This window comes from Macrobrachium nipponense, chromosome 49 (assembly GCF_015104395.2).
Source record: "Macrobrachium nipponense isolate FS-2020 chromosome 49, ASM1510439v2, whole genome shotgun sequence".
NCBI lineage: Eukaryota > Metazoa > Arthropoda > Malacostraca > Decapoda > Palaemonidae > Macrobrachium > Macrobrachium nipponense.
In genome coordinates, this window is record NC_087224.1 from 4,570,357 (window position 1) to 4,594,903 (window position 24,547).

The 24,547-nt window shown below is 36.2% G+C and overlaps 1 protein-coding gene across 5 annotated transcripts; it reads left to right on the forward strand.

Moving 5' to 3' along the window:
* Window positions 1-2,691: 2,691 nt before the first annotated feature.
* On the forward strand, window positions 2,692-22,816 carry LOC135205277 (cytochrome P450 3A29-like). Of its 5 annotated transcripts, none has more exons than XM_064235651.1 (14): window positions 2,693-2,849; window positions 3,231-3,301; window positions 4,301-4,376; window positions 6,178-6,271; window positions 6,839-6,924; window positions 8,051-8,147; window positions 8,545-8,652; window positions 9,044-9,132; window positions 9,280-9,431; window positions 9,961-10,091; window positions 19,527-19,859; window positions 20,351-20,439; window positions 21,017-21,213; window positions 21,548-22,816. In XM_064235651.1, the coding sequence occupies exons 2-14, from the start codon at window positions 3,286-3,288 to the stop codon at window positions 21,733-21,735; spliced, it is 1,656 nt and encodes a 551-aa protein (XP_064091721.1). In that variant the 5' UTR covers window positions 2,693-2,849; window positions 3,231-3,285; the 3' UTR covers window positions 21,736-22,816. The 5 variants fall into 5 exon arrangements, with proteins under 5 accessions (XP_064091726.1, XP_064091721.1, XP_064091724.1 ...); XM_064235653.1 differs by having other exon boundaries at window positions 2,735-2,875; XM_064235656.1 differs by lacking the exon at window positions 19,527-19,859 and having other exon boundaries at window positions 2,692-2,849.
* The last annotated feature ends 1,731 nt before the right edge of the window (window positions 22,817-24,547 follow it).

Consider the following 24,547-nt stretch of genomic DNA (forward strand, 5'->3'; position numbering starts at 1 on the left):
TGCCTGTTGGAAGTAACTTGTAACTATATTTAACTTTATATTTAACTTGTTAGGTCCAAGACAGTATTAACAATGGACATAGGTTCAGGCTTGTTCAAATTGACGTTAGTACTGCTTTTGAATTGATTAAGCATGTTTTTATTTTTAACATACCTGGTGCAAGATCACTGAGACATACCCTGACATGTAATGAACAAAACATTCACAATCCATACTCAGTTTCAAATACACTGAAAATGCCATGTCTGTTATCAGTGAACAAAATCTTGATGAATGCTTCTATGAAAATGATGGGTCAGCGGTCATACCACATTGAAAACACTGCATCTTGCCTATGAAAAGGAATAAATAGCCATCTGATTATATTGTTATTGTTATCTAGTTTAACCAGACTGAAAATGGAAACCATAGATCTGGTTATGATAAATTAATTATTTATCAATGAGTGATTAGACTTTGACCTGTAATAGCACATCTCTAGATCTAGATACAGTGTGTCCTTCACTTTTTGGCAGGGAATCCGTTCCAATGCCACACCATAATTTGATTTCCACCGTAAATCTGGTTTTCGCCTTTATCTACGGTTTCGGCGCCATTACTTGATGTTGCATCAAGTTACAGCGCCATTAACATAATGCCTATTCTTGCCATTAGCACTGAAAACAGTGCGTTTTGGTGCTGTAACTTGATGTGTACTGTAAAACGCTGTTAACAGCGCTGAAAAAGCACCATAAGATTGAATTGCCGTAAGTTGAGGATGAACTGTAATATAATGTTTATTTTTTAATATAATATGTGGCCCCACAGCCTAAAGTTGTTGCTCATATATCATACCCAAGCAAAGATCCTAGTAATCTATCACACTATAGACCAATGTCTTAACAAGCAAAGTGACAGAAAAGTGGTGATAAAAGGTCAACATAACCCCTAAAAATTGTTCATACGCAAACAAACCTTCGGTCTTAACAATAGGATCATTTCTAGCGCCTAGCTCGATTGGGTTAAAACGCAGATGAAAGCAAGGAATCTTGTGAGATCTGGCAACTTGTGCGTATGTCGGGTAAAGAATGGTCAAGGACCATGCACCTACACCACCGCATCAGTCTTTCTTAACCGCCCGGGCGTGAGGTCATAACATTGACTTCTCTCGGCCTTTACCTGGTTCATTGTCCACGTAAAAACTTTGTTCCTATGGAAGTACAAATCATCGTCTGTTTAGGTTCCTGTTATGCAACCACCAATCCAGGTCTCTCCTTACTTCCTCAGAGACAAGGAACAGAAAGAAAGGAGGATCTCATGCCAGAGACCAGAACACCTTTTAGTCTCCACAGCAGGGAGCAGAGATGCTGCGCCCATGAGAGACCAACTTCTCCAAAGACGACAGGTGATGGAGAATGACCTGCCAGTGCCTAGCAGGTTATTCTTTTTGAAACAGGAATTTCTGATGGAAGAGTCTGAAGGGAACACACTCTTACTGTCTCTCAGCATACCCAGGTACTTTAACCCTCTGCATGGGCTTGAGATTAGACTCCCTGAAGTTTATCACTGCAACAACGAGCTCACCAGGACTAACTAATCATCCAGGTACCTCATTGACGTGTTCCATGCAAATGGGCCCAAGCAGAAATCAGTGTAAACGCCTGAGTGAACACTTGGGAAGCGGTTGAGAGACTGAAACAGTGTTCTAAACTGGAACACCATCCCCCTAAGGGTAAAAGGGAGCTATTTCCAAGAGGAAAATTGGATGGGTATTTTAAAATATGCATCCTTTAGGTCCACCAAAAGCATGAAGTCTCTCTCTCTCTCATGGAATCCAGAACAGTGTGAACCATTTCCATCTTAAACTGATTCAGTACAAAAGAAAAGTTGTATCATTTGTTTCAGATACAAGATCAGTGTTGCTATATAACTATTGTGTTGCTGATTAACATGAAGAGACTATAAAGCTACATTAAGCAATTGTTGCACAAACACATCTGGTCATCAGGTGCAAATATTCAGTCACTGATATGAGACGTGTCATAACATAACTGATACAGTGTTGCGTCATAACTCAAGGTCAATCTAAGGCTTACCCCATAGTTGGGGTTAGTGCCATTGTTGCACCTCATGTGGTGCACTGTAGGCATTACTTAATATTCTTTGCTGTGTCCCTGTGCGTCCCACCTCGGTGGTCGCGGGTTCGATTCTCGGCCATTCCATTGAGGAGTGAGAGATGTGTATTTCTGGTGATAGAAGTTCACGAATCTCGACGTGGTTCGAAAGTCACGTAAAGCCGTTGGTCCCGTTGCTGAATAACCACTGGTTCCATGCAACGTAAAAAAACCAAACAAACAAACAAACTTCGGCCTCTAGCTGCAACCCCTATCATTCCTTTTACTCTACCTACTTCCATATTCTCTTTCTTTCATCTTACTTTCCACCCTCTCCTAACCATTGATTGATAGTGCAGCTGCCTGCAAAGTTTTCTTCCTGTTACATCTTTCAAACCTTTTGCTGTCAATTTATGTTTCAGCGCTGAATGACCTCATAGGTCCCAGTGCTTGGGCTTTGGCCAAAATTCTGTATATTGTGCTTTTGCGAAGCCCTTTGCTTGAATGCCTTTCCCGCTGGAAAGTCCTTGAAGTTTATTTTGCTTCATTACAGTAATAAATTCTAGAGAGTGTGTTTACGAGTTAGATTAAATGGCGAGTCATGCTGAGAGAGGCACTGTTAGAAATAACAGTCCAAATCTGATCAAAGTTCCTTAAAATCTGGCAGTGTGGCCTGGTGTTCAAGCCACAAGGAACTACGTAACATCTTTCCCTAGTTAAACAGTTCCTGACAGGACTTGGACTACATGGTAGAAGGTATGCATCCTTCATCCCTTGCTCCAGTAAGTTTAGAAGGAACTTGGTGAGAAATGAGCTTACTCAAAAGAAAGCTAATCAATTAATCATTGTGAATTGATAAGGGCCATTTTCACACGAGCCCCGTAGAGGTGCAGTGCCATCAGTTCACCTCTTCTGGTACACTGTAGGCATTACTTGAGGTTCTTTGTGGCGTCTCTTCAACCCCTAGCTACAAACCATTTCATTCCTTCTACTGTACCTCCATTCTTCTTCTCTTTCTCAATATTCCTTTCAGTCCTGAGTGACCTCAAAGGTCTCAGCATTTGGCCTATGGCCTAAATTCAGTTCTATTCCATTTCATTATCACACGAGAGTTTTCTAATGTTTGTTTAATTGCAGGATTTCGAGATCATTTTATAAGAGAAGATAACAATACAGATTGAGGAGGGAAAGCATGGAATACCTTGCAGGTAAGATATTTTTCTGTTGGTGCATTCAGTAATACTACATCTGTTGAGGTGAGAGACAAAGTTCCCGTGAAATAAATATACTTCAGTTACTCATACAACATTAATTACCAAGTTTCCACAACACAGGCTCTACAGAATAGGAATTGCCATCGATATTTTTGAATAAAATGCTTCCCCAATTTTTCGCGGGGTTAGGTTCCAGAACCCAACGCAGAAATGCAAAATCTGCAAAAATAGAAAATCCCATCTTAAAGTGCTTATCTGTCAAATACCCTGTACCCCTTAAACTAAGACACTTATAAGTAGCAAGTTTTAAATGTTCACTGCCTAATTTAATAGGAAAAAGAGTGAATTACATAGTGATAATTTTTAGAGATGCAGTCCAAAGAAAAATTTGTGAATTGATGAAAGTTCTTGGGTAAAAGTGAAATGTATATATTCCACAAAAATTCGCGACAAAGTGAAGAGTGAAAAATTGGGGGTCCATCTGTATATAGTTTACAAACCTGCAGAAGGAGGATTTGCAAATGATCGAATTTCCCGTGTCCCCTCAGCCCCTAGCTGCAACCCCTTTCATTCCATTTACTGTATCTCCTTTCATATTCTCTTTCTTCCGTCTTACTCTCCACCCTCGCCTAACAATTTTTTCAAAGTGCAGCTGTGAGGTTTTCCTCCTGTTACACCTTTCAAACCTTTCTAATGTCAATTTCAGTTTCAGGCCTGAATCATTGCATAGGTCGCAGCGCTTGGCTTTTGGCCTAAATTCTGGTTTTTGTTCTATTCCATAATATGTAATGTGACACCACAAAATGGTATTCATGCACTTTAAAGTACATTCTTAACATGTCATTTTAATACAGCTAATAATAAATACTTACTGGTTCTTTATAGACTGACCTGCACAAAACATGATTTGAAAATTTAGTTTTAATTTTCTTAGAAAAACATTTAAAGTAGTTTTGGCAGCTTATTCCAAGTGTTCTTTATTTTCATTTTTAGGTTGGTTACATCTAGACCAAGCAGTAACATGGACAGCTGTTGTTTTCGTCATCACAGTGTTTGGTCTAGCAATTCTGTAAGTAAAAGCATTTACTTTAAACTTCTGTTTATGCTACTCCTCTTTTTCTTTGTACTATTTCCATTTTCAGTAAATTTTGTACTATTTTGATTTATTGGGTCGAGAGTGGTTTCCTTAATTTCTCTATACTATTTAAGGCTGTATTATATATTGTTCCTGAGCATGATTATGGCAAGAAAAATGACTTGCATGTCAGTAAATTATGAGTCATCCATATTTAATTTAGTGATTTTGTTGTATCTTGTTGCTGATCATGTCCCTTTCATGAGAACTATTCAGACATTAAATGCCTCCTGAGATATGCCTCTGAATTAATCGACAAGTGCTAAAAGTTTCATTAAGTAACCTTTTCTTTGTAGTACTCCATAGGGGAGCAGTGCCATCAGTACACTTCATGCGGTACACTGTAGGCATTACTTAAGGCTCTTTGCAGTGTCCCTTCTGCCTGTTACACCTTTCAAACCCTTTTACTGTCAATTTCCATTTCAGCACTGAATGACCTCTTAGGTCCCAACACTTGGCCTAAACTTTGTTTACAAATCTATTTAATATAACTTGTTATTTAATAAATTTTGATATTTCTCAAGTTGATGAAGAACACGGAAGGAACAAATGAACATGAATTTAATTTATAACGAATTAAGCTACCAAACAAAAACCAACATTTGACTGATAATTATGACACTGTTTCATGAGTGAGAATTTCTAACTTTTGCTTCTTTTCTGATAACCTTATTAAACAGACATGATCAGGAGAATGATGTTGCTTTTTTCATAATCACACAGATACCAAATTTTTTAAGATTTCCTCCTTTGATAGAGCTTTACTGGAAAATTAAAATGAAAAAAAAATATGTAGCATTCTGACAAAAAATTTCCAGATTGCGTACTACTCTCAAGAGTCATGTAGCCGTCAAAGTGAGAATTTCTTCCTTTACTTCATCACTGATTTATCACTAAAACTGTTGAGTTTGGGGAGTTGCTTTAATTAATTCTCTGACATGATCTTGGGTTCCAACAATGCAGTAGTTGATTACAATTCAGGTGACGGAGCTGAATACACAAACAAGGCAGATTTCCGAATCAATCCGGTTGGGACCTGAATCTGGAAAATTGAGAGAAATTTCTCATAGAAAATAGAATTTTTTTAAACTATGGAGGTTAAGATATTCAAACAGGAAGAGATCATATTATTGGTGGGCTTGTTCAACATGAATACAGTTCATGTAATGAATAATAATAATGATAATGATGATAATAATAGTAATAATAGGCAGTCCCCGGGTTACAACGGGTTCGGCTTACAACGTTCCGAGGTTAAGGCGCTTTTCAATTATATTCATCAGAAATTATTTCCAGGGTTACAACGCCCACAACACTGATCTGGCACAAGAAATATGACACCAAAAATGCAAAATAATCAATATTTGAGGCTTTTTTTTGATGAAAAATGCAATAAGAATGCAGTTTACATATTTTTTAATGCATCCAAAGCATTAAAAGTAAGCTTTTCTTAGGATTTTTTATGATGTTCCGGCTTACGACGATTTTCGGGTTACAACGCGTCTCAAGAATGGAACCCCGTCGTAACCCGGACACTGCCTATATTCTCTCTCTGCTTCCTATTACCTTCTGTTACTTCTTTCAAATGGACACCTTAATATTCTTTGGAAGCTTCTTGAATTTGCGTTAATGGCCCCTGTGGTGGGCTTGATCCACATGAATATGGTTGATCCTCTAAATGTAAACAAGAATTAAGAATAATAATACTCATTGTACTTCTCTCATTGATCGCCAGACAGCGCTGGTGGCACATGGGAAAACTTGCACGCCTGGGGTACACGGGTCCACCCAGACATTTGATATTTGGCAACCTCAAGGAACTTGGTGAGGTAAGTCTTGCAGTGTCTTGCAATGACCTCTGTGCCCCAACTTTGACTCAGTAATTGGTCAACTGTATCCACTTTTCATCTTGGTGTTTTAATTATTGGGATGCACCTCATCTGACATTGTGCACTGTAAGCATTACTTAAGGTTCTTCGTGGCGTCTCCTCGGCCCCTAGTTGCAACCACCCCTTTCGTTCCTTTTGCAGTACCTCTGTTCATATTTACTTTCTTCTATCATATACTTTCCTTAGCCTTCTAACATTTGTTTCATAGTGCATCTGCTTTGAGGTTTTCCTCCTGTTACACCTTTCAAACCTGACATTCAATTTCTGTTTCAGTGCAGAATTACCTCATAGGTTGCATCACTGCATGTGGTCTAAATTCCATAAGCATTCCATTAATTTGTTCAAAAAATGTGAAAAGTATAAGATTGAAGACAATGAAAAAATTGCAAAATAATTTCATAGAAAAGCTGTTATATTACCCTGTGTTGTAAAGGTGCTGTTTGAATCAAAGTTGGTGTTAAAAGTTGTGATTTTATTGAGCTGTGACTCAAGAACTTTCTTTTCCAGCTGAATGGAAATCACAGGAACGCTTGGAGGAAACTCATTGACAAATACGGAAGCCAAGTGGGAAATCTCGAAGGAAAATCGCTTGCGTAAGCTACACTCATTAGATTCACTACTTTTAAATTCATCTCTCTACTTTTTTGTTCAATATACATCTAGTTACATAGTACATTGATACTACATACTTTTGTATTGACTTAGCATTTTACCTACCAAAACTTTAGTATTTACATATTTGATGCTTTCGTCAGAATTATGATTAGGATCTATTCTGTTTTCATTCTTATCAGACAAACTGTAACAACTGCACAGTCTAGTTGGAGCAATTAAATAGTTGTACTTCCTGGATAAGGTGACAATGGTTTCAATCAGTAATTTCCCCAAGCCAAACATATTTGAATGTGATCACAAAAGTCTATTATGGACTGGTTAACAGTAATTGACACGCATCACTCAGTCTGAAGATTTCATAGGAAATTTTCAGCCCTGTGTTCTGATTTCTGTTACAGCACCAGCATTGCTGTGCTGACAGAGCAGAGTCGACATGATGAGGTTTTACCCTTGCGTTGTAAAGAGCATTGAAGTGCTTATAAGCTTGATTGATGAGTATCCAGTACCCTGTTGTTAAGTGTTGAAAAAGATGGGTTACGCCAGTTCATCAAAACGGGACGAATTAGTCCATTAATGGGTATGCAGTTCATCGCTAGGGACAAACACTTTGTAGGTATCTCTCTGGATTTCCTGAAGGGATCCATAGCTAACAGCTTTGGCTTTGATTACCCATTCGGGTCTCTAAAGATGTGTCCATTTGACATATGTATCTATATCCAGATGTCGTCTTTCAGTGGCTGGGTGATGAACTGTTCCAATATTCTGGGTCTGGCCTCAAACTCACGCAATGGATAAATATGTTGGCCTCTTGAAAGGAAGGTTTCTTTTAGTCTTTTCCATTTAGGATTTCTCTATATGTGTTTGATTCACTCTGAATTAGGGTTATATAGTAGATAATGTACTAATCATTATCCCTAACCTAAAGGATACAGGAAAATCAAAATGTTATGTATTCTAAAGTTGTTTTGAACTTTCCTTTCTAGAAGTTAATGTTTTCTCCCCAGTGAAAAAATTGTAGCTTTCCTAGTATTCTCTAAATTTCATCATTATAGAAAACCCAAAGTTATTATATCATTGAATATATTTTGTCCTCTCTATTTTCAGACTATATACTGGTGGTATCCCTATTGTTGTAGTTACAAATCCAGAAGTCATCAAATACATTGGAATAAAGAACATTGACAACTTTACTAACAGATTAGTAAGTAACTTCCTGAACTTAATTCTCAAAACATTAATGTAGATTTCATTTTGATACAAACAGATGCATAAAAAGTATTATGACATGAAGCTTGTAAAGGTTTTATCTTGGTCAGGATTTTTTTACCCATTTTTCTGTGGTAATATTTATAATCGAAATCACTCAAGTTGTTTTTACTATTTATGTCTTAATTGTATACTATACACAAACCCATTCTAAATTGGTAATATAATATATAATTGTAATAAAAATTGTAATAAAAATCACTCAAGCTGTTTTTATTTAATTATTCATTGTTTTGGAATGTGTACACAAAGTCATTCTAAATTGCTGCATCGAGGTCAGTTTTCCCTGAATCAATCAAGTTCTTAGTTTGTTTTTATTCTTTTCTATCTAGTTTTCAGGATTAGACAGAGACAAGAGTTTACTTTCAATCCGAGATGATAGATGGCGTTTCATTAGACACACCCTCACCCCTACATTTTCCCCAGCCAAGATGAAACTGGTGAGTAAAGGAAGCATTCTTATGTGTCTACTGACTCAAATCAAAGATTATTTTAGCCTATGTCTTGGCAAAATTCCAAGATGTAAGTATTACTAGTGGTTTACTTAGAATTGAAATAAAATGGCTCAACTTCTTGGCACTTGTAACTCATTGCCTTTCTCCTTAATATCTCCTTTCATTCCTTATGTTGTGCCTCCGTTCATGTTCTCTTTCTTCCTTCTTCCTTTCCAATCTCTCCTAACAATTGTTTCATAGTGCAGTTGTGAGATTTTCCTCCTGTTACTCCTTTCAAACCTTTCTGCTCTCAGTTTCCGGAAAGTGTCAGTGTTGAATGACCTCAAAGGTCCAAGCATTTGGCCTTTGCCTAAATTTTGCATTCTGTTCATTTCAGATGTCAGAAACCATAAATGGGGTCATTTCTGTCACAATGGATATCATTGAAGAACATATCAAAGAAAAAAAGTCCCTTAATATTTACAGGTAAGATGTGGTTTCTTGTTTGTGTTCAGATTTTGGTTTATGCACCTGTTCTGTACATATATAAATAAATAAAGTGGTATCTGTGTATACATTTAGAATGTTATATGAACATCCTTGTAGGTTGAATATTTTGTTTTAATTTTTCAGGTTATTTCATGGCCTTACACTTGAAGTGATTGGTAAGTGTGCTTTGGCCATCAATATCGATTCCCAGAGGAATCCTGACCATCCTCTCCTTGCCGACTGTATAGAGGCCTTCTCTAACTTCAAATCTAACTCTCTTGGGAGGTCGTTTGCGTGTAAGTGTTGGAGCGCTTTTTTTTGTCAGATATATCTCTCATGATTAAGCTAAATATATACAGTTGTTGACTGTATTTCTTGCTATTATTATTAAAATATCTTAAGAAGACCACTGATATCTTTCTTGCTAAAGTAATTCTGTTATGTATTTCAATATCATTTTAAAAAGACCTTCAAGTTTTTATTTATATTTAAGTACCTGAGGAGTGCTGCTTTTATTCTGTATTACGAACAGTGTTCACACTGATTTAGTCATGTTAAATGCCAGTCTTCGTGGCCATGAGAAGTTTGTTGGAATAAACCACTTACAGCCTGTAAGAGCTAAAGACATTCAAAGTCTGTAAGAGTTGAAGACGTTCAGAGTGTGTAAGAGTTAAAGAAAGGCTTTGAATGTCTTCAGCTCTTTCAGGCTCTGAAAGTCTTCCAATTTTACAACTCTTACAGGCTCTGAATGTCTTCAACTCTGCCCATGTATTATTCATCATAACAGTTGGTTAGTATTGTTGCTGTGATTCCTTTTTCCAACAGCAATATTCCCTAGTTTTGCCATCTATGTCAGGAGAATTCTGGGAATCAGGTTTTCCAGCATTGTACCAGAAGACGACACAATGCTCATTCAATACGTCAGGAAAGTCATCAAGGATCGCAAAGCTAATAAGGTTAGTGTCTTTGCGTTACTTGTTTTGGCTTTATTGCCAAGCCATTTCCCGAGGAAGGATAAATAATTGCCCTGAAATATATATATATATATATATATATATATATATATATATATATATATATATATATATATATATATATATATATATATACACACACAAATATATATATATAATATAATAATATATATATATAAATATATATATATATATATATAATATATAATATATATTATATATATATATATATATATGTATATATGTAAGTGTTTACATAATAAAAATATGGAATGTTAGTCCATATATATAAAATACTAAAACTAAAGAGGTCAACCAGATTGCTTGCAGGAATGTGATCAGACTAGAGACGCTAAAGATGACGTATACAATAAGTATGTAGGCTAAGTTGACATGCCGTTTCACCTGTAGTCATTCAATTGTTTATAAACATTAGTCCAAGCTCCCTGCTTGAGACAACTACCGCCTACGTGATCTGTAGCGTGTCTCATTTGATTGTGTGTTCGTATGAAACTATGTCATTGTATGTATGTTCATATGTTCGAACTACTGTCTGTTCCTTCATAACTTGTAACAGAGATGGTAGACAGCAGAACAGAGTTAGCTATCGTCATTAGAAGACCTGTACCTCTTTACCTAAGCTTTATCATGTAGAGGAATAGGATTAGCCATCATCATTGGCAGAAGCGATCAAGCTATCGTTATTAGAAGACTTGTACAATCATATCTGATCTTCAGCATGTAAAACTTCAGAAGAATATATAATTTTTTATACTTAGTGTTTTCTACAAGAACCTCACCGAACCATGAGTTTAACACATCGTCGTAAAGATAATACCGACTTCGTAAGTGATCTACAAACCCCCAGACACTCCATTGAAGATGGAAGTGCAATACCAACCGACTTAGCGTAAGATTATCGCTAGTCTAACAGTACCTCATAGGGCGCCTTATCATACAAGGCACAAGCCCTAATATTGGTGGCCAGCGGACCAGAAGAACTCTACAACGTCCTACGAAGAAAAAACAGAATAATAAATCATGAAGTCAACGACGACGAAAGCAGCAGATTCTTCAAGCAACCTAGTATCATCGTTAGTGAGCGACTTCAGAAAACAACAAGATTCGTCAAGCAACTTAGTATCATCGTTAGTGAATAACTTCAAGAAAAACAAAACCGACGTGTCCTTTTCCTACGGCAACGGAAGCTTCGTCTCTCATTAGAATCATTCAAGAAAACATCGTTAGTGAGCGTTTCCGGCACTGCAAGAAACAAACCGAACGCGTCTGCAGCATCGGATTTTCAAGGGCTCGAATCATCGAAACAACGCGCACGGGGGGAAACTGAAGCCAAACCAGGTCGTCCGCTAAATAGAGAAGGAGGCGGACCAAGGCCGTGTGTTCGTTATCGGAACACCGTGACTTCCCACAAAAGCAAGCTAAGTACAATTTTTTATTCATTTGGAGTAACTTTGAGTGTTTCCTTTGCAGGTCGAATTTCGTTATTCCTGTGGCTGAAGTTACGAGACATTCTTAATCTTACTTTTTTACAGAAATTATCTATATCATTGAGATTTCGCTACTGCGAGTTTTTATCTTTGAGTGTCTGTTTCCAGAAGTTCTACTGAATATCATAATCATATACTATGTTAATTTTATCATTTTGGTGATTATTAATCCCTTACGTAACAAATCATATTAAACAGTGAATATGCGTTTACGCAGTGGACGTCTGTATTTATACAGATGCATGGATAGGGTCGTTAATTAAGCACCGTAGTGATTAGAAAACACACAAAAAACAAGTGGAACACCCGTACAAATCTATATAAATTAGAGGTAACACTATTTCGGGTCATGACAATAAATGCTCCTTTGCAAGTCCCGATCGCAGTTTTTAGCCTTGAGTTTTTTGAGTTATTATAAAAATATCGAACCTCAATGACTCAACTTAACTTTAAAAATACGGCTGGATTGCAAGGAATAACATGTCTGTAAAAAACTTTCATCAGGCTAAATGCGCTGACCAGGATCCCTCACTATTTCAAATTTTAGCAAAGAATGAAGTACAAACAGTTAATATTGAATACAGTAGAGATAACTTGTCTTATTAGTAATCGCTCAGTTCCTAATAGTTCGTCATTCATTGCTTTATACGTAACCAGCAACATAATGCTAAAAACACACAATACGTTGCCGATGGTAATAAAGAGAAGGATCCTAATTATTACAAAAAGAAATAGAAACAGTAGCCTTTCAGAATCAAACAAGCAAACTCGGTTACTGTGTCACCTAGTCAAGCGGTCAAGGTTAGTCAAAAAACTGCCGAAGTGTTCAAAGCATAGCAAATTCCACACAATAAGCGACTCTAGCAGAGTGGGGAAAAGCGATGTTGGTTCATACCAATATCTTTTTGAATTAAAAGGGATTTTTCCTATGAAACACACGACCGTATAAAGTAATCAGAGCAGGTTTTCGTTTTTTTTATACGTAAGTTATTATAAGTAGTGGTGGATAAAGCCCGACTGTACGCGCCGTAAAAATTAGAATATCTTGTTTATTTCTTTAGTAGACGTAATATCTTGTATTTACAGACTCACCGTCTGTTGTTCGAACTTCCCTAATGAGAAGTCCGGATAAGCGAGCGCTTACAGATACCTCTATAGTTATAAAAAACATTGATCTGTATGTAGTGTAATTGTAAGATCCATCTAGGGGTATACAAAATATTATCTTACATCCTGAAAAATAAGGCGTGTTTATCAAAGGAAAATCCTATAAACCTTCAAACATAGTAAAATCCGTTTGAACAAAAATGAGACAGTTAATCAAATAATAACTTATATAAAGGAACTATACATTTGTCTCATAAATCGTAACATTGTTCAAATGACCCAACAGAATTCTCCCACAACCGCAGTCGCACTTTGCACGCAAAATCTCGAGAAGCATGCACCCTCGAATGTCTTAGTGCGTGTAAAAAGACTTTGCTGGGAAATGAAATTTTAATCCTTCCCGACACTCTGAAATATAACGATTTCCGCGAACAAAGCCCTAAAAGTATACATATCGTGGATACGGAAGTTATAAATATCGCATTTTTTATTGTTGCTAATTTTTAATCACGCCCAACAAGTCGTGGATGAATCTCTCTGATAATCTATCTAAAGTAATATCCGTAAAGTCATTCAAGCAGAGGTGATTCAGCAGAATTTTTTTTATCTTCTACCTGAATACCAGGAAGTTTCTCCACTAGCGAGTGATCTCTGGGAGAAAAAACGGATGTAATTTAACACAAAATACGGTCTAAGGACAAACATAAAGCTATATACGTACCTTCGTATAGACTCTCACTGCAATTTCAAAATAGAGATAAATGACGAAGTTGAAAAATGTTAGTAATAGGAGCCATTAGGAAATCAAATAGCCCATATAATTTTCCCTCAAAAACGTCATGCCATAAAAGATCGGACTTGGCGTATCTGCGTAGATTTCTGTCACTTAAACAAGGAAACGACTCCCGATAGTTTCCAGTGCCATGTAGCGACGACATCTTATCTCTGTTAGGTTAGAATAAATTTTTTACACCAACTTGGACTTACTTAAAGGCTTTTACCTGATACCATTACCTAAGTGATTGTACCTCATATACCGTTTTCAGCACACTCAGGGGACATTATCAATTTTTACGTATGCCTCCGGCTTACGTTGCACCCCAATTATAATATAGTGTTTGGAGACTTTTAGGGGATACCCTACATGCTTATATGGTTGGTCTTATAATCTTTTCTAATACCTTAGAAGTACATTCACATAAAGTAGAGCTAGTGCTACAGAGACAAAGACAAATAATCTCAGAGTAAAATATCTAAATGTGAGTTTTTTAAAACCGAACATGTTTATCTAGGTTTTATGTGTCTGGTCAAGGTCTTAAAAGTAGTCCATGGTAAGGTGTCGGCTATTCATAACTTTCCGGTACTTATTAACGTAAAAGGGGGATACAGCACTTTTGCGCTGTAGTGGGTATACAATCGTATGTAAATATGTAACTCTTCAATGATGACAGCTCCTTTAACAGATCTTACGAAGAAGAGCGTAGATTTATTATGGTCTGAAAAGCATCAACAGGCGTTCGATACCTTAAAAGCGGAAAATGCAGCTTACCTAACTTAAAAATCCCTGATTTAAATAAGGAATTTTTTTTATTGCAACAGACGCCTCAGACCAAGGGGTAAGAGGGATACTACTTCAGTAATATGATAAACAGTTCTTTCCTATAGCTTTTATTCACGTAAACTAAAGCCCTCTGAAAGTAAATATGCAGTAATAAGCAAGGAAGGGCTAGGTATCTTTAAACACTAGTTACATTTTAAGTTCATAATCTATGGCTATCCTGATAAAGTCCTTACTGAACATGAGTCCTTTACCGAGTTTTTCAAAGGCTTTAATCACAGTCCAAAGGAACTCGGTGAACAAATGATCATTCAGTTTATTGGAGCCAAGATAAGATATCTACCTGGGTGAAAGCAAATATCATAGCTGACGCATTATCCCGCAATCCCGCACCATACAGCAAAGAACCATTAATTGGACTAAAAGATATAGAAACATCCGTGCCTATTGTTAAAACCGTATCTAAACAAGAAAATTCCTTAACCCAAGAGATCGCGAGCATTGAATATCTGGGTCGGAGCGCAGAACTGTTACAAACTGAACAAAGCAAGAGTCAGCAGCAATAAGCAAAATAATAAACACTTCGAACGAAAACAGGGTCAGCAGCAGCTAAGCAAAAACAATAAACACTTCGAACGAAACAGGGTCAGCGGCTAAGCAAAAACAATACACACTTCGAGCAGAAACCCTAAAGCAAAAGTATACTTAAGGTATGTGTATCAGAATAATGTAATCAAATGTAGTATTATATGTAGGTCCGTGACGAGGAAAACCCGAAGAACACAGCAGATGACTAACGACCAGGTAGTAATAATAATCTCTTTCATACCAATCGTCATAAACTGGTTGCATTCCGTCATCCAGGGTCCATAGTATGTCACAGAAAGCCAAATCACTATTTTACTGGCCTACAATGCTTACAGATATAAAAAGCACATAACTGATTGTAACACGTGTCATGAAGACAAGGGACACACTAAGACACCTGTCAGTTTAAGGGCCTATCCTGTGCCAAATCAATCCTTGAAAGAATATACGTAGAATTATTAACAGAATTACGAGTCTGACAGAGGGAATAAACACTTCTTAGTGTTAATAGTTCCTTGACACGTTATATAGAATTAATAGCACTAAAAACAAACACCGCAATTGAGTGCGTTACGAATATTTATGAGTGCTAAATCAATAAATATGGAATTCAACACATAATAATCTGTGACTCGGGTGGTGTAAATCAATAATAATCTCCTTAACACGTTGTGTGAATTCCTTTCCATTAAGAAAACCAATAATATATTTATCGCCCAGAGTCAATCGGTTTGGTAGAATACCGGATAATTAAATAGGAAGTGTCAATGTCTTACGAGTTACAACTCGTGATATTGGATCCGAACTGGATTATAGCGGTTCTCGCGGTTTTGAATACCTTTATCATTTATATCTTGTATCTATAGAATTGATGCCGCAAGTAGCCTTATACGGTACGCCGCTAGAACACTTTTCCACATATTCAAGCCAACCATTAATTTATCAAATAAATATATAAAAAAAATATATAAATAAATAAATATAAAAAAATAAAATAAATATGGATACAAGTGGAGTCAATATAATACACTCCGTAAGAAGTCGGAAGGGTTACAAATTATAATAAAAAAGGAATCACGATAAAATCAATAAGCAAAACGTAACCATAGATAATTAAATATCCAAATATATATGCGTAAAGATTTGAACTCTAACTTAACGCTTTAGTAATGACAAATAAGCTTAAAGTTCAAACACATATCCAAAATCTACTGACATATTGTCTGTCCCGGTGATTTATATTCGTAGTCAATGAAAAAAAAAATTAAATAAATAAATAAATAAAATAAATAAAATAAAATAAAAGAGATTTTAAAGTCAGGAAGTCTAGAAGTGAAAATGTTATCTATGAAATAATCCTATATGAATCTTATACAGGGCTAATAATATATATAGAATTTGTATGGAAACCTTTTTCATATAGTTTGAATAAGGAATATTTAATTTAACATAATTACAATTATGCAGTTTTCCAACATGAAACTAATATATTGTTCAATTTTGGTACTGTTTTTTTTCAGACATTCTTTTCGTGTGGGTCGAGTATTAAAAGATAATAAATTTATCCTAAAGTCGTATCTCTTACAGCAAGTAACGTAACTCTTAAGCTGGTGACGACGTCATCAGTTCTAGAAGGTCTGTCGCGTTTGCCGTATCAGCAGTGATTCCTTTAACCTCAAATATCTGCTTGCACAGGCTTCATCTTGCGCTTGCAAAGCAGATTGACTGGAGAAAGGAATGCTTAGCTCATGAACTTCACATGTGGTTCATAGGTCACATGACAGGCCACATAACATATTCTTATCCGTGTGTGTAATGCAATTAGTTAAGGACTTGCAATCATTTTAAAATTAATAAACAAAATAAGGAAATAGAATTTCTATAACATCAAAATGAATTAATTTTTTCTGAACCTCATAGACATTTAGAAGTATCACGATATGGATATGGATTATTTACTTGCAACATTAGCTTATTACAATCCAGGTAAATCACATTCATGGGAAAATGTCACATTTTCATGAAAAACCCAAAGTTTATATAGAAATTAGTTACATAGTAGGTTTTTCGTTGCATCTCCTACCTATTAATAATGTTTTAAAAGTTAACCTCAGAGGATGCGCACGAGAAAATTGAATATGAAACTTTTGTTAGGGCACATAGGATCAGATTTTATCACAACTTAATTTCAGTTAGCATAGAGAAATACAGAATCATGATTAATCTTCTCTTTGACTCTTATGTTGCCTGGCAATCTTACAAATAGCTCCGTTTCACACTTCTTTGTCTAGTAACTTACTACCAGTAATATCGAATTTTCTTTGGGATTCGTATTGAATATCTGTTTATTTTTTATAATTATGGATATTTTTACAGTCATCATAGACCTGGATAGGTTCACTCATTGTTAATGCCATGGATAAAAAAGTTTGTACAGCGGACTCTTTTGAATTCCAAAATATCAGCGAATTCATGTGGGTTAAGTCTGGTCTAAATGGCTCTCTTCCCTCCCTGTATTTGGATGTCGTCTGAATTTACTTTGCCCTTGTGACAAGTATAATTTCACTTGCAGGCTGATTAATGGAACCTGGTTACAGTATCCTGCAGTACAAGAGTTTCACATCGCAACTTCAAAAAATCGTTCGTCGCAGCGGACGACTATAGTCAAGTAACAACCGCCTACAATGTGAATGGAATTTCATGGACTTCTTCGACCGACACCGTATCTCGTCGTTAATCTTCGACCGACACCGTATCTCGTCGTTAATCTCGTTTTAATGCAGAACGCTCCGGCGGCTGTCGGAATCGACTACAAAAAGGGACATACTTCCGACAATTACGACCCGAAGGATATTCAACTCTACTTTGCTGGCGAAGGACTCGTGCTGGGATGATCTATTCATCGCGAACGTAATCGTGTAGCTTAGGATGCAGAGAATAAGTATGAGCGCAATATAGAATGTTGGACCCGCCCAGGCAAATTTTTCCCTTGTTTTAACCATTGAAAAAGGCCGTTTCATTGGCTATAGGTGGTTGTCTGGAACTGTGTAATGGACGAAAAGTTGTTCGAACGCTAGTTAAAAGTGAAGTAGTATAACCTCGGTCATGTATCCTATATATATAAAGTATCATGTATCCTATATATAAGTATCATGATCTCATATATAATGATAAATAAACAGAGTCGAAATATATCTTGCGTGTACGCAATAGGAATCTCTTATATAAATGATCATAAATAACAGAATCTAAATATATCTTTGCGTGTACGCAATAGGAATCTATTTAAAGTGCACATATATTAATCATAATTATATGAATCCATATACATATGTATAAACAAATCAGGTAGCCTATAATCAATCTGTTACCTTTTTTCTTACCAATATCTGCAGTTATATATGAGTTAGTATATTGATTAATGAATCAGATATATAACATTTAGCATAAAAATCAACGAATCAATCAGCATAAACATTAATAATGTTATCAATTCATATATGAAATTTTTTATCAGTTAAATATGATTTTTATCATGTTAATCTTCATTCTATGCAATTATCAGAGTACATTAGTATTTTCTGTAGCATAAGTATCTTAAAGAGATGAAGTGAAAAACTGTATCATTATATATCACGTGATCACTATTATTTACCAATATCATTGTTTTATATTTTATTACTTGAATCAATTCATGTACACCATGAATTTTTTATTTACTTATATATATATATATATATATATTCACATAGTGTCTGTATCACACTCCTATAAGTCAAATGCAAGTCAAGTTTGAGTAATATTCAGTGGTTGGTTTTGGTAGCTGACCGAGCTAATGTAAGTGTTTACATAATAAAAATATGGAATGTTAGTCCATATATATAAAATACTAAAACTAAAGAGGTCAACCAGATTGCTTGCAGGAATGTGATCAGACTAGAGACGCTAAAGATGACGTATACAATAAGTATGTAGGCTAAGTTGACATGCCGTCACCTGTAGTCATTCAATTGTTTATAAACATTAGTCCAAGCTCCCTGCTTGAGACAACTACCGCCTACGTGATCTGTAGCGTGTCTCATTTGATTGTGTGTTCGTATGAAACTATGTCATTGTATGTATGTTCATATGTTCGAACTACTGTCTGTTCCTTCATAACTTGTAACAGAGATGGTAGACAGCAGAACAGAGTTAGCTATCGTCATTAGAAGACCTGTACCTCTTTACCTAAGCTTTATCATGTAGAGGAATAGGATTAGCCATCATCATTGGCAGAAGCGATCAAGCTATCGTTATTAGAAGACTTGTACAATCATATCTGATCTTCACCATGTAAAACTTCAGAAGAATATATAATTTTTTATACTTAGTGTTTTCTACAAGAACCTCACCGAACCATGAGTTTAACACATCGTCGTAAAGATAATACCGACTTCGTAAGTGATCTACAAACCCCCAGACACTCCATTGAAGATGGAAGTGCAATACCAACCGACTTAGCGTAAGATTATCGCTAGTCTAACAGTACCTCATAGGGCGCCTTATCATACAAGGCACAAGCCTAAATATATATATATATATCCATATATATATAAATTGTGTGTGTACAGTTATGGAATCTGGTTTTCTCTGGCTAATGTTGACGTCTATTTAAAGGGATCGAAAACAGTCGATGCATTGCAGTTGATGTTAGAAGCAGCAGAGATCATCGCTTCAGAAGAAATAAAAGACGGTCCTGCCACTGATTTGAACTCTGAAGTCCAGAACGGAAAGCTCAAAGAAGAAAAGGTGCTTCAAAATGGCTATGTGTCAACTGCGAAGGAAAATAAAATGACTGAAGATGAGGTGGTACAAAATGCTACGGTTTTTCTGTTAGCTGGATATGAAACGACGTCAACGATGCTCTCTTTCACTTGTTATTTGCTTGCAAAGAACCAGGATGTTCAGCAGCGTTTATACGAGGAGATCCAACAACATCTGCAGAGTGAGGTAAAAACAACAGCTATGGGGAATAGACTTTCTGTAAGAGGTTCTACTTGCAAACATCTGTGATACAACTCATAGTACACTCAACACCTCGAGTTTTGTCCTTCAGCCTTCCTCCATGTCATTTCATGGACTTTCCAGACTTGAAGGTCAACCTTATAACCTCTGTCACGGTAGACAGGAACAGATTTATATCACTATCTCTTTTGCTAATCCAGACATATAATATACACCGTAGTCATCAAGTCGATGACATTTTCATCACATCATCATTCATACGTTCTTATCACAGCTGTCTTCCCCTCCAGTTTTACACTCTACATCCTCAACAGTGTCACAGAATGTGTGTTCATTAGTGGAACTAGCCAATGGCTTTATACTTGTAATTAAACGATTACTAAACAAAAGAAATATGAAATTTTTTCACAGCATTTAATACGACATGTTTTCCTCTAGGTCAATCGTTACTGTACTGACAATCTTCACTTTTTCAGGAGGAAGTTTCCTATGACAGTGTCATGCAAATGGAGTATCTGGACATGGTAGTCAATGAGTCACTACGTTTCTATCCACCAGTTGCTGAGTAAGTTTGTCTGAAGTATATTTGTGCTGTTTCAAAATTCCTCCGTTGATTAACCAAAACCTAAGTAACTGGGATGCAAATCTCTAAAAGCTATTGCTTTTGAATTATTATCCTGCGCTTGACCTACGTCATTTCCTGGTTATCTCACAATCTCCAATAAATTTATATAAAAATTCTTGTTCCGTCATTCAGACGGAAATTCAGACTTTGCGTGGAACTAGTTTGCACGTGGAATGGAACGGATGAATAACATTGTCTCGTGGTGGGATATGGAGAAGACAGCGTCGGTCACTCGCTCGTTATATGCCATCTTAAATTGTGTTACATTCATTTCTTTTACTGTACCCCTTTTCATATTTTCTTTCTGCCATCTTACTCTCCTCAACCTTCTCCTAACAATTGTTTTGTAGCGCAACTGCTTTGAGGTTTTCCTCCTCTTACACCTGTGAAACTTTTTACTCTCAATTTCCGTTTCAGCGGTAAATGACGACCTCATAGGTCCCACTACTTGGCCTTCAGCGTAAATTCTATATTCCATTCTCCAACAATTCTCATTGTTCATCGTTCCCTCTTCCAGCTCCATCATACGTGAAGTGAAGGAGGACTGCGAGTTTGAAGGAATGAAGTTCCCGGCAGATGCATGGATCATATTCCCAATCAGTTATATGCACTTCAATGAGAAACTGTGGCCTGATCCCCAGACCTTTGATCCAGAGAGATTCCATCCTGACAGGAAGAAGAACATCCACGTCTCCTCCTTCTTGCCCTTTGGCAGTAAGTATAAATTGCAATATTTTTCTGCGACATCAATTTGTATTGATTTACTTGAAGCAAAACCAGAAGTTCAAACGAAGATGCAATTGATTTCTAACCTAAACAGTTTTATTTTTTATTTTCTACTAACTGATCTTTCTGTATCTTCTGTTAGCTTCAGTTACTTCTTTCAAATGAACACCATAATATTCTTTGGAAGCTTGAAGAATTTCAAGCCAGTGGCCTCTGTGGTGGGATTGTTCCATATGGACAGGATTCTTCTCCTGAACAACAATAGCAATAATAATAATAATAACAATCATTATACAAATTGATTTTTTCTCTTATTTTTCAGTTGGTCCTCGTAAGTGCATTGGATTGAGGTTCGCCCTGATGGAAGGAAAGATGGCCCTAGTTCGCCTCCTTCAGCGATACAAGTTGAAGACGTGTAGCCTGACGGAGGAAGATATTAAAACAATGCCGGGGAAAATCACCCTGACTCCTCAAAAACTGAGCATTTATCTTGAATGTGTGCACCGCTAATTCCGAGAGACACTTTTATTGTCACCGCAGCATTTGACGTTGATTTGGAAAGAGGCGCTGTTAAGAAATGTATTGTGAAGAATACAGAAAGGAAAAAAGAAAGAGGAAGTAATTAAACACAAAATTGAAGTGTGTATATGTATATAGTATATATATATATATATATATATATATATATATATATATATATATATAAATAATATATATATCCACATTGTTTCACTTTCCTTCATTGCATATAGTATATAAATGCAGGCAGTCCCTGGTTATCAGCAGGGGTGCTGTTCCGGCTGGCTTGATGATAAACGAAAATCGCCATCAAGCAAAATTTGGCTATTTATGGCGCTGATAACCAGTTAATGGCGCCCCTGTTGGGTTTGTGTCGGCGCCGTAACTCTATTATCGGTGCCGATAACCAGGCAATAAACCAGTGCCATAATAAAACCGGCAATTTATGGCACCATTCTCAGTTAGCTGTAAGCAAAACTATAATATACAGGCATATCCCCATTTATGATGTTTCATTTTACGATGAGTCGAGTTTGCGATGAGGTTAGCTGATACAATGGGTTTTTTTTTATGTTGCAAAGCAATACCGATGGGCAATAATAGAAAATATTTTAAATTTCGTGCGTAACGAACACAGGCAGCAGCAAAAGTGAACTTGGAGTTTTAATTTCGTATTTTTATGTTTACGTATTATACAGTAATTCATATTTCATTAAAGGATATTTATGTATCTTACTGGGAGACTCAGTCTTTTACTATTTCTTTTATATTTTTACTGCATTTTCTCATTTTTTCGGTTTTATAAACCAAATTGTAATGCAACCAAGTCCATATGGTACGTACACTCAATTCCATGCCGTCAATGAAACTGGTATACACCCTATTGGGTTTTGTCTTAACTAGTACAGATGAAACAAGCATTTTAAATGATATTTATGGTGATTAGAGATGAAATATTCTATTGTTTACTGTTAAGTGTGCTATTCAAACTTGGAATTAAGTAAACTTGTAATAGAAACGGTACGGTAAATCAAGCAAAGCAAAGACAATAAATAAATAAAAAATTGTAACTTGCGTACAGTTTAAAATTTTTGTTTGTTACAGTATGTCATTCATATTTCACTAAAGGATATGTATAGTACTCAGAGAGAGAGAGAGAGAGAGAGAGAACTGAGGTAGTTCCCATAGGTAAACGAACGAATTGGCAGAAAAAAGCTGTAGAGTGATTGTGAAGGATTTTACTTTTAACATAAAGCATCTTAGTTTACCTTTGTATACCCATTTTACATTAGTTAGAAAATAATAATAATACATAATTCCATTCATACAATTGCTTTTTTTAGCGACTAAAAAAAGGTATTTTCCAAGTTCATTCATTAGTAGGCTGAATCAGCTGATTCTGAGACGATGATAATTTATTAGTATGATAAAACAATATAGATGGATTCTGTACATAAAATAACAGTTTCAGTATCATTACCTATATCTTAAACACAGCTGTAATAGCCTATTTGTCTTGCAAATGCATACTATGAATGTATAACAACTGGTCTAGCCCAGGTCTATAGTTCAGAATGGCTTACATATTTTTATTTTATCTCGTGTATGGTAATACAATATGGTAACAACTGATAAGCAAGTTGCTGTATAATTTCAAGTTACCTTTTATTCCAAGAAACGTTGGGATTTTTGTAACGTAACCCCATTATAACTGGGGAAATAACTATACTGGTTTGACCAAGCAAGAGGTGTTCAAGGACACCATTTATTTCTGGATTTTTGAGGTGTAAATGAGCTTACTCTTTGTCAGACGAGGTGGACTGGAGGGATGCAGGCTGATTCGAACCTTAATCTTGGCTGATTCGGACGCATACTAATAATTTAAATTATAGCAATGGGTATTTCTATATAAGCATTCCGTATCGTTCGTCCCCGCGAATACGAAAGCCACCAGGAATTCGGGCGTCAAATATATTTCGCCGTGTTTAGTACGAGTCCCTGGGGGTTAATTACAGTCTTCCGAATAAATATTACTTAAAATTCTTGTTCAGGAGGTAAAACTGCATAGAAAAATCGGCCAATCATATGAAGGTCCGAATAAGCCTGGATAAAGGTCCGAATGAACCAGTACAAGGTCCGAATCAGCCTGGTTCGAATCAGCCAAGGTCCGATAAAGCCTGTTCCCGACTGGAGTAGGTGCATACCGAGTAAGAGCTCACCAGGGTAGGGCCATTGGTTCGTCCCTCGCATTCGAGAAAAACCTGTCATTTTCACAGGAACTTAGGGCAGGGGTTGTTATAATTTCGACGAAACAGGGTAGTTATACATTTCTCACGAATAAGAGTAGTTATATTTCTCACGAATCAGAGTAGTCATATATTTCTCAGAATAAAAGTAGTTATATTATACACGAAGCAGACCAGTTACATTTGTCGTACCATCATCTTTTATTTCTTAATTTAACGAAAATTGTTTTAAGTGTTAAATGCAGTATGTTTATTATTGTTATTTATGTTATTTATGATTTTATCATATACAGTGCCTCGTTACCTAAGGTACTCTCTCTCTCTCTCTCTCTCTCTCTCTCTCTCTCTCTCTCTCTCAACAGCAGCAGTGTGGAAGAGTTAGTTTAAAAGAAAGCTAGACAAAATCATCAGAAGGACACTGTGAATGCACAGTAAAACCTGCTCCTCGGATGGAGTAACAAGTCTTTGAGACATCCTAATCCTTGTAACTACTTGTAACCACCCCCCCCCCCCTCTCTCTCTCTCTCTCTCTCTCTCTCTCCTTAAAGCTGAGTAAA

Bases quoted from the DNA above. Each gene is read 5' to 3' on its own strand.
- LOC135205277 (XM_064235651.1), top strand. The intron at 4,377-6,177 runs GTAAGTAAAAGC...ATTGATCGCCAG, and splicing joins GTGTTTGGTCTAGCAATTCT to ACAGCGCTGGTGGCACATGG. The intron at 19,860-20,350 runs GTAAAAACAACA...TCACTTTTTCAG, and splicing joins AACAACATCTGCAGAGTGAG to GAGGAAGTTTCCTATGACAG.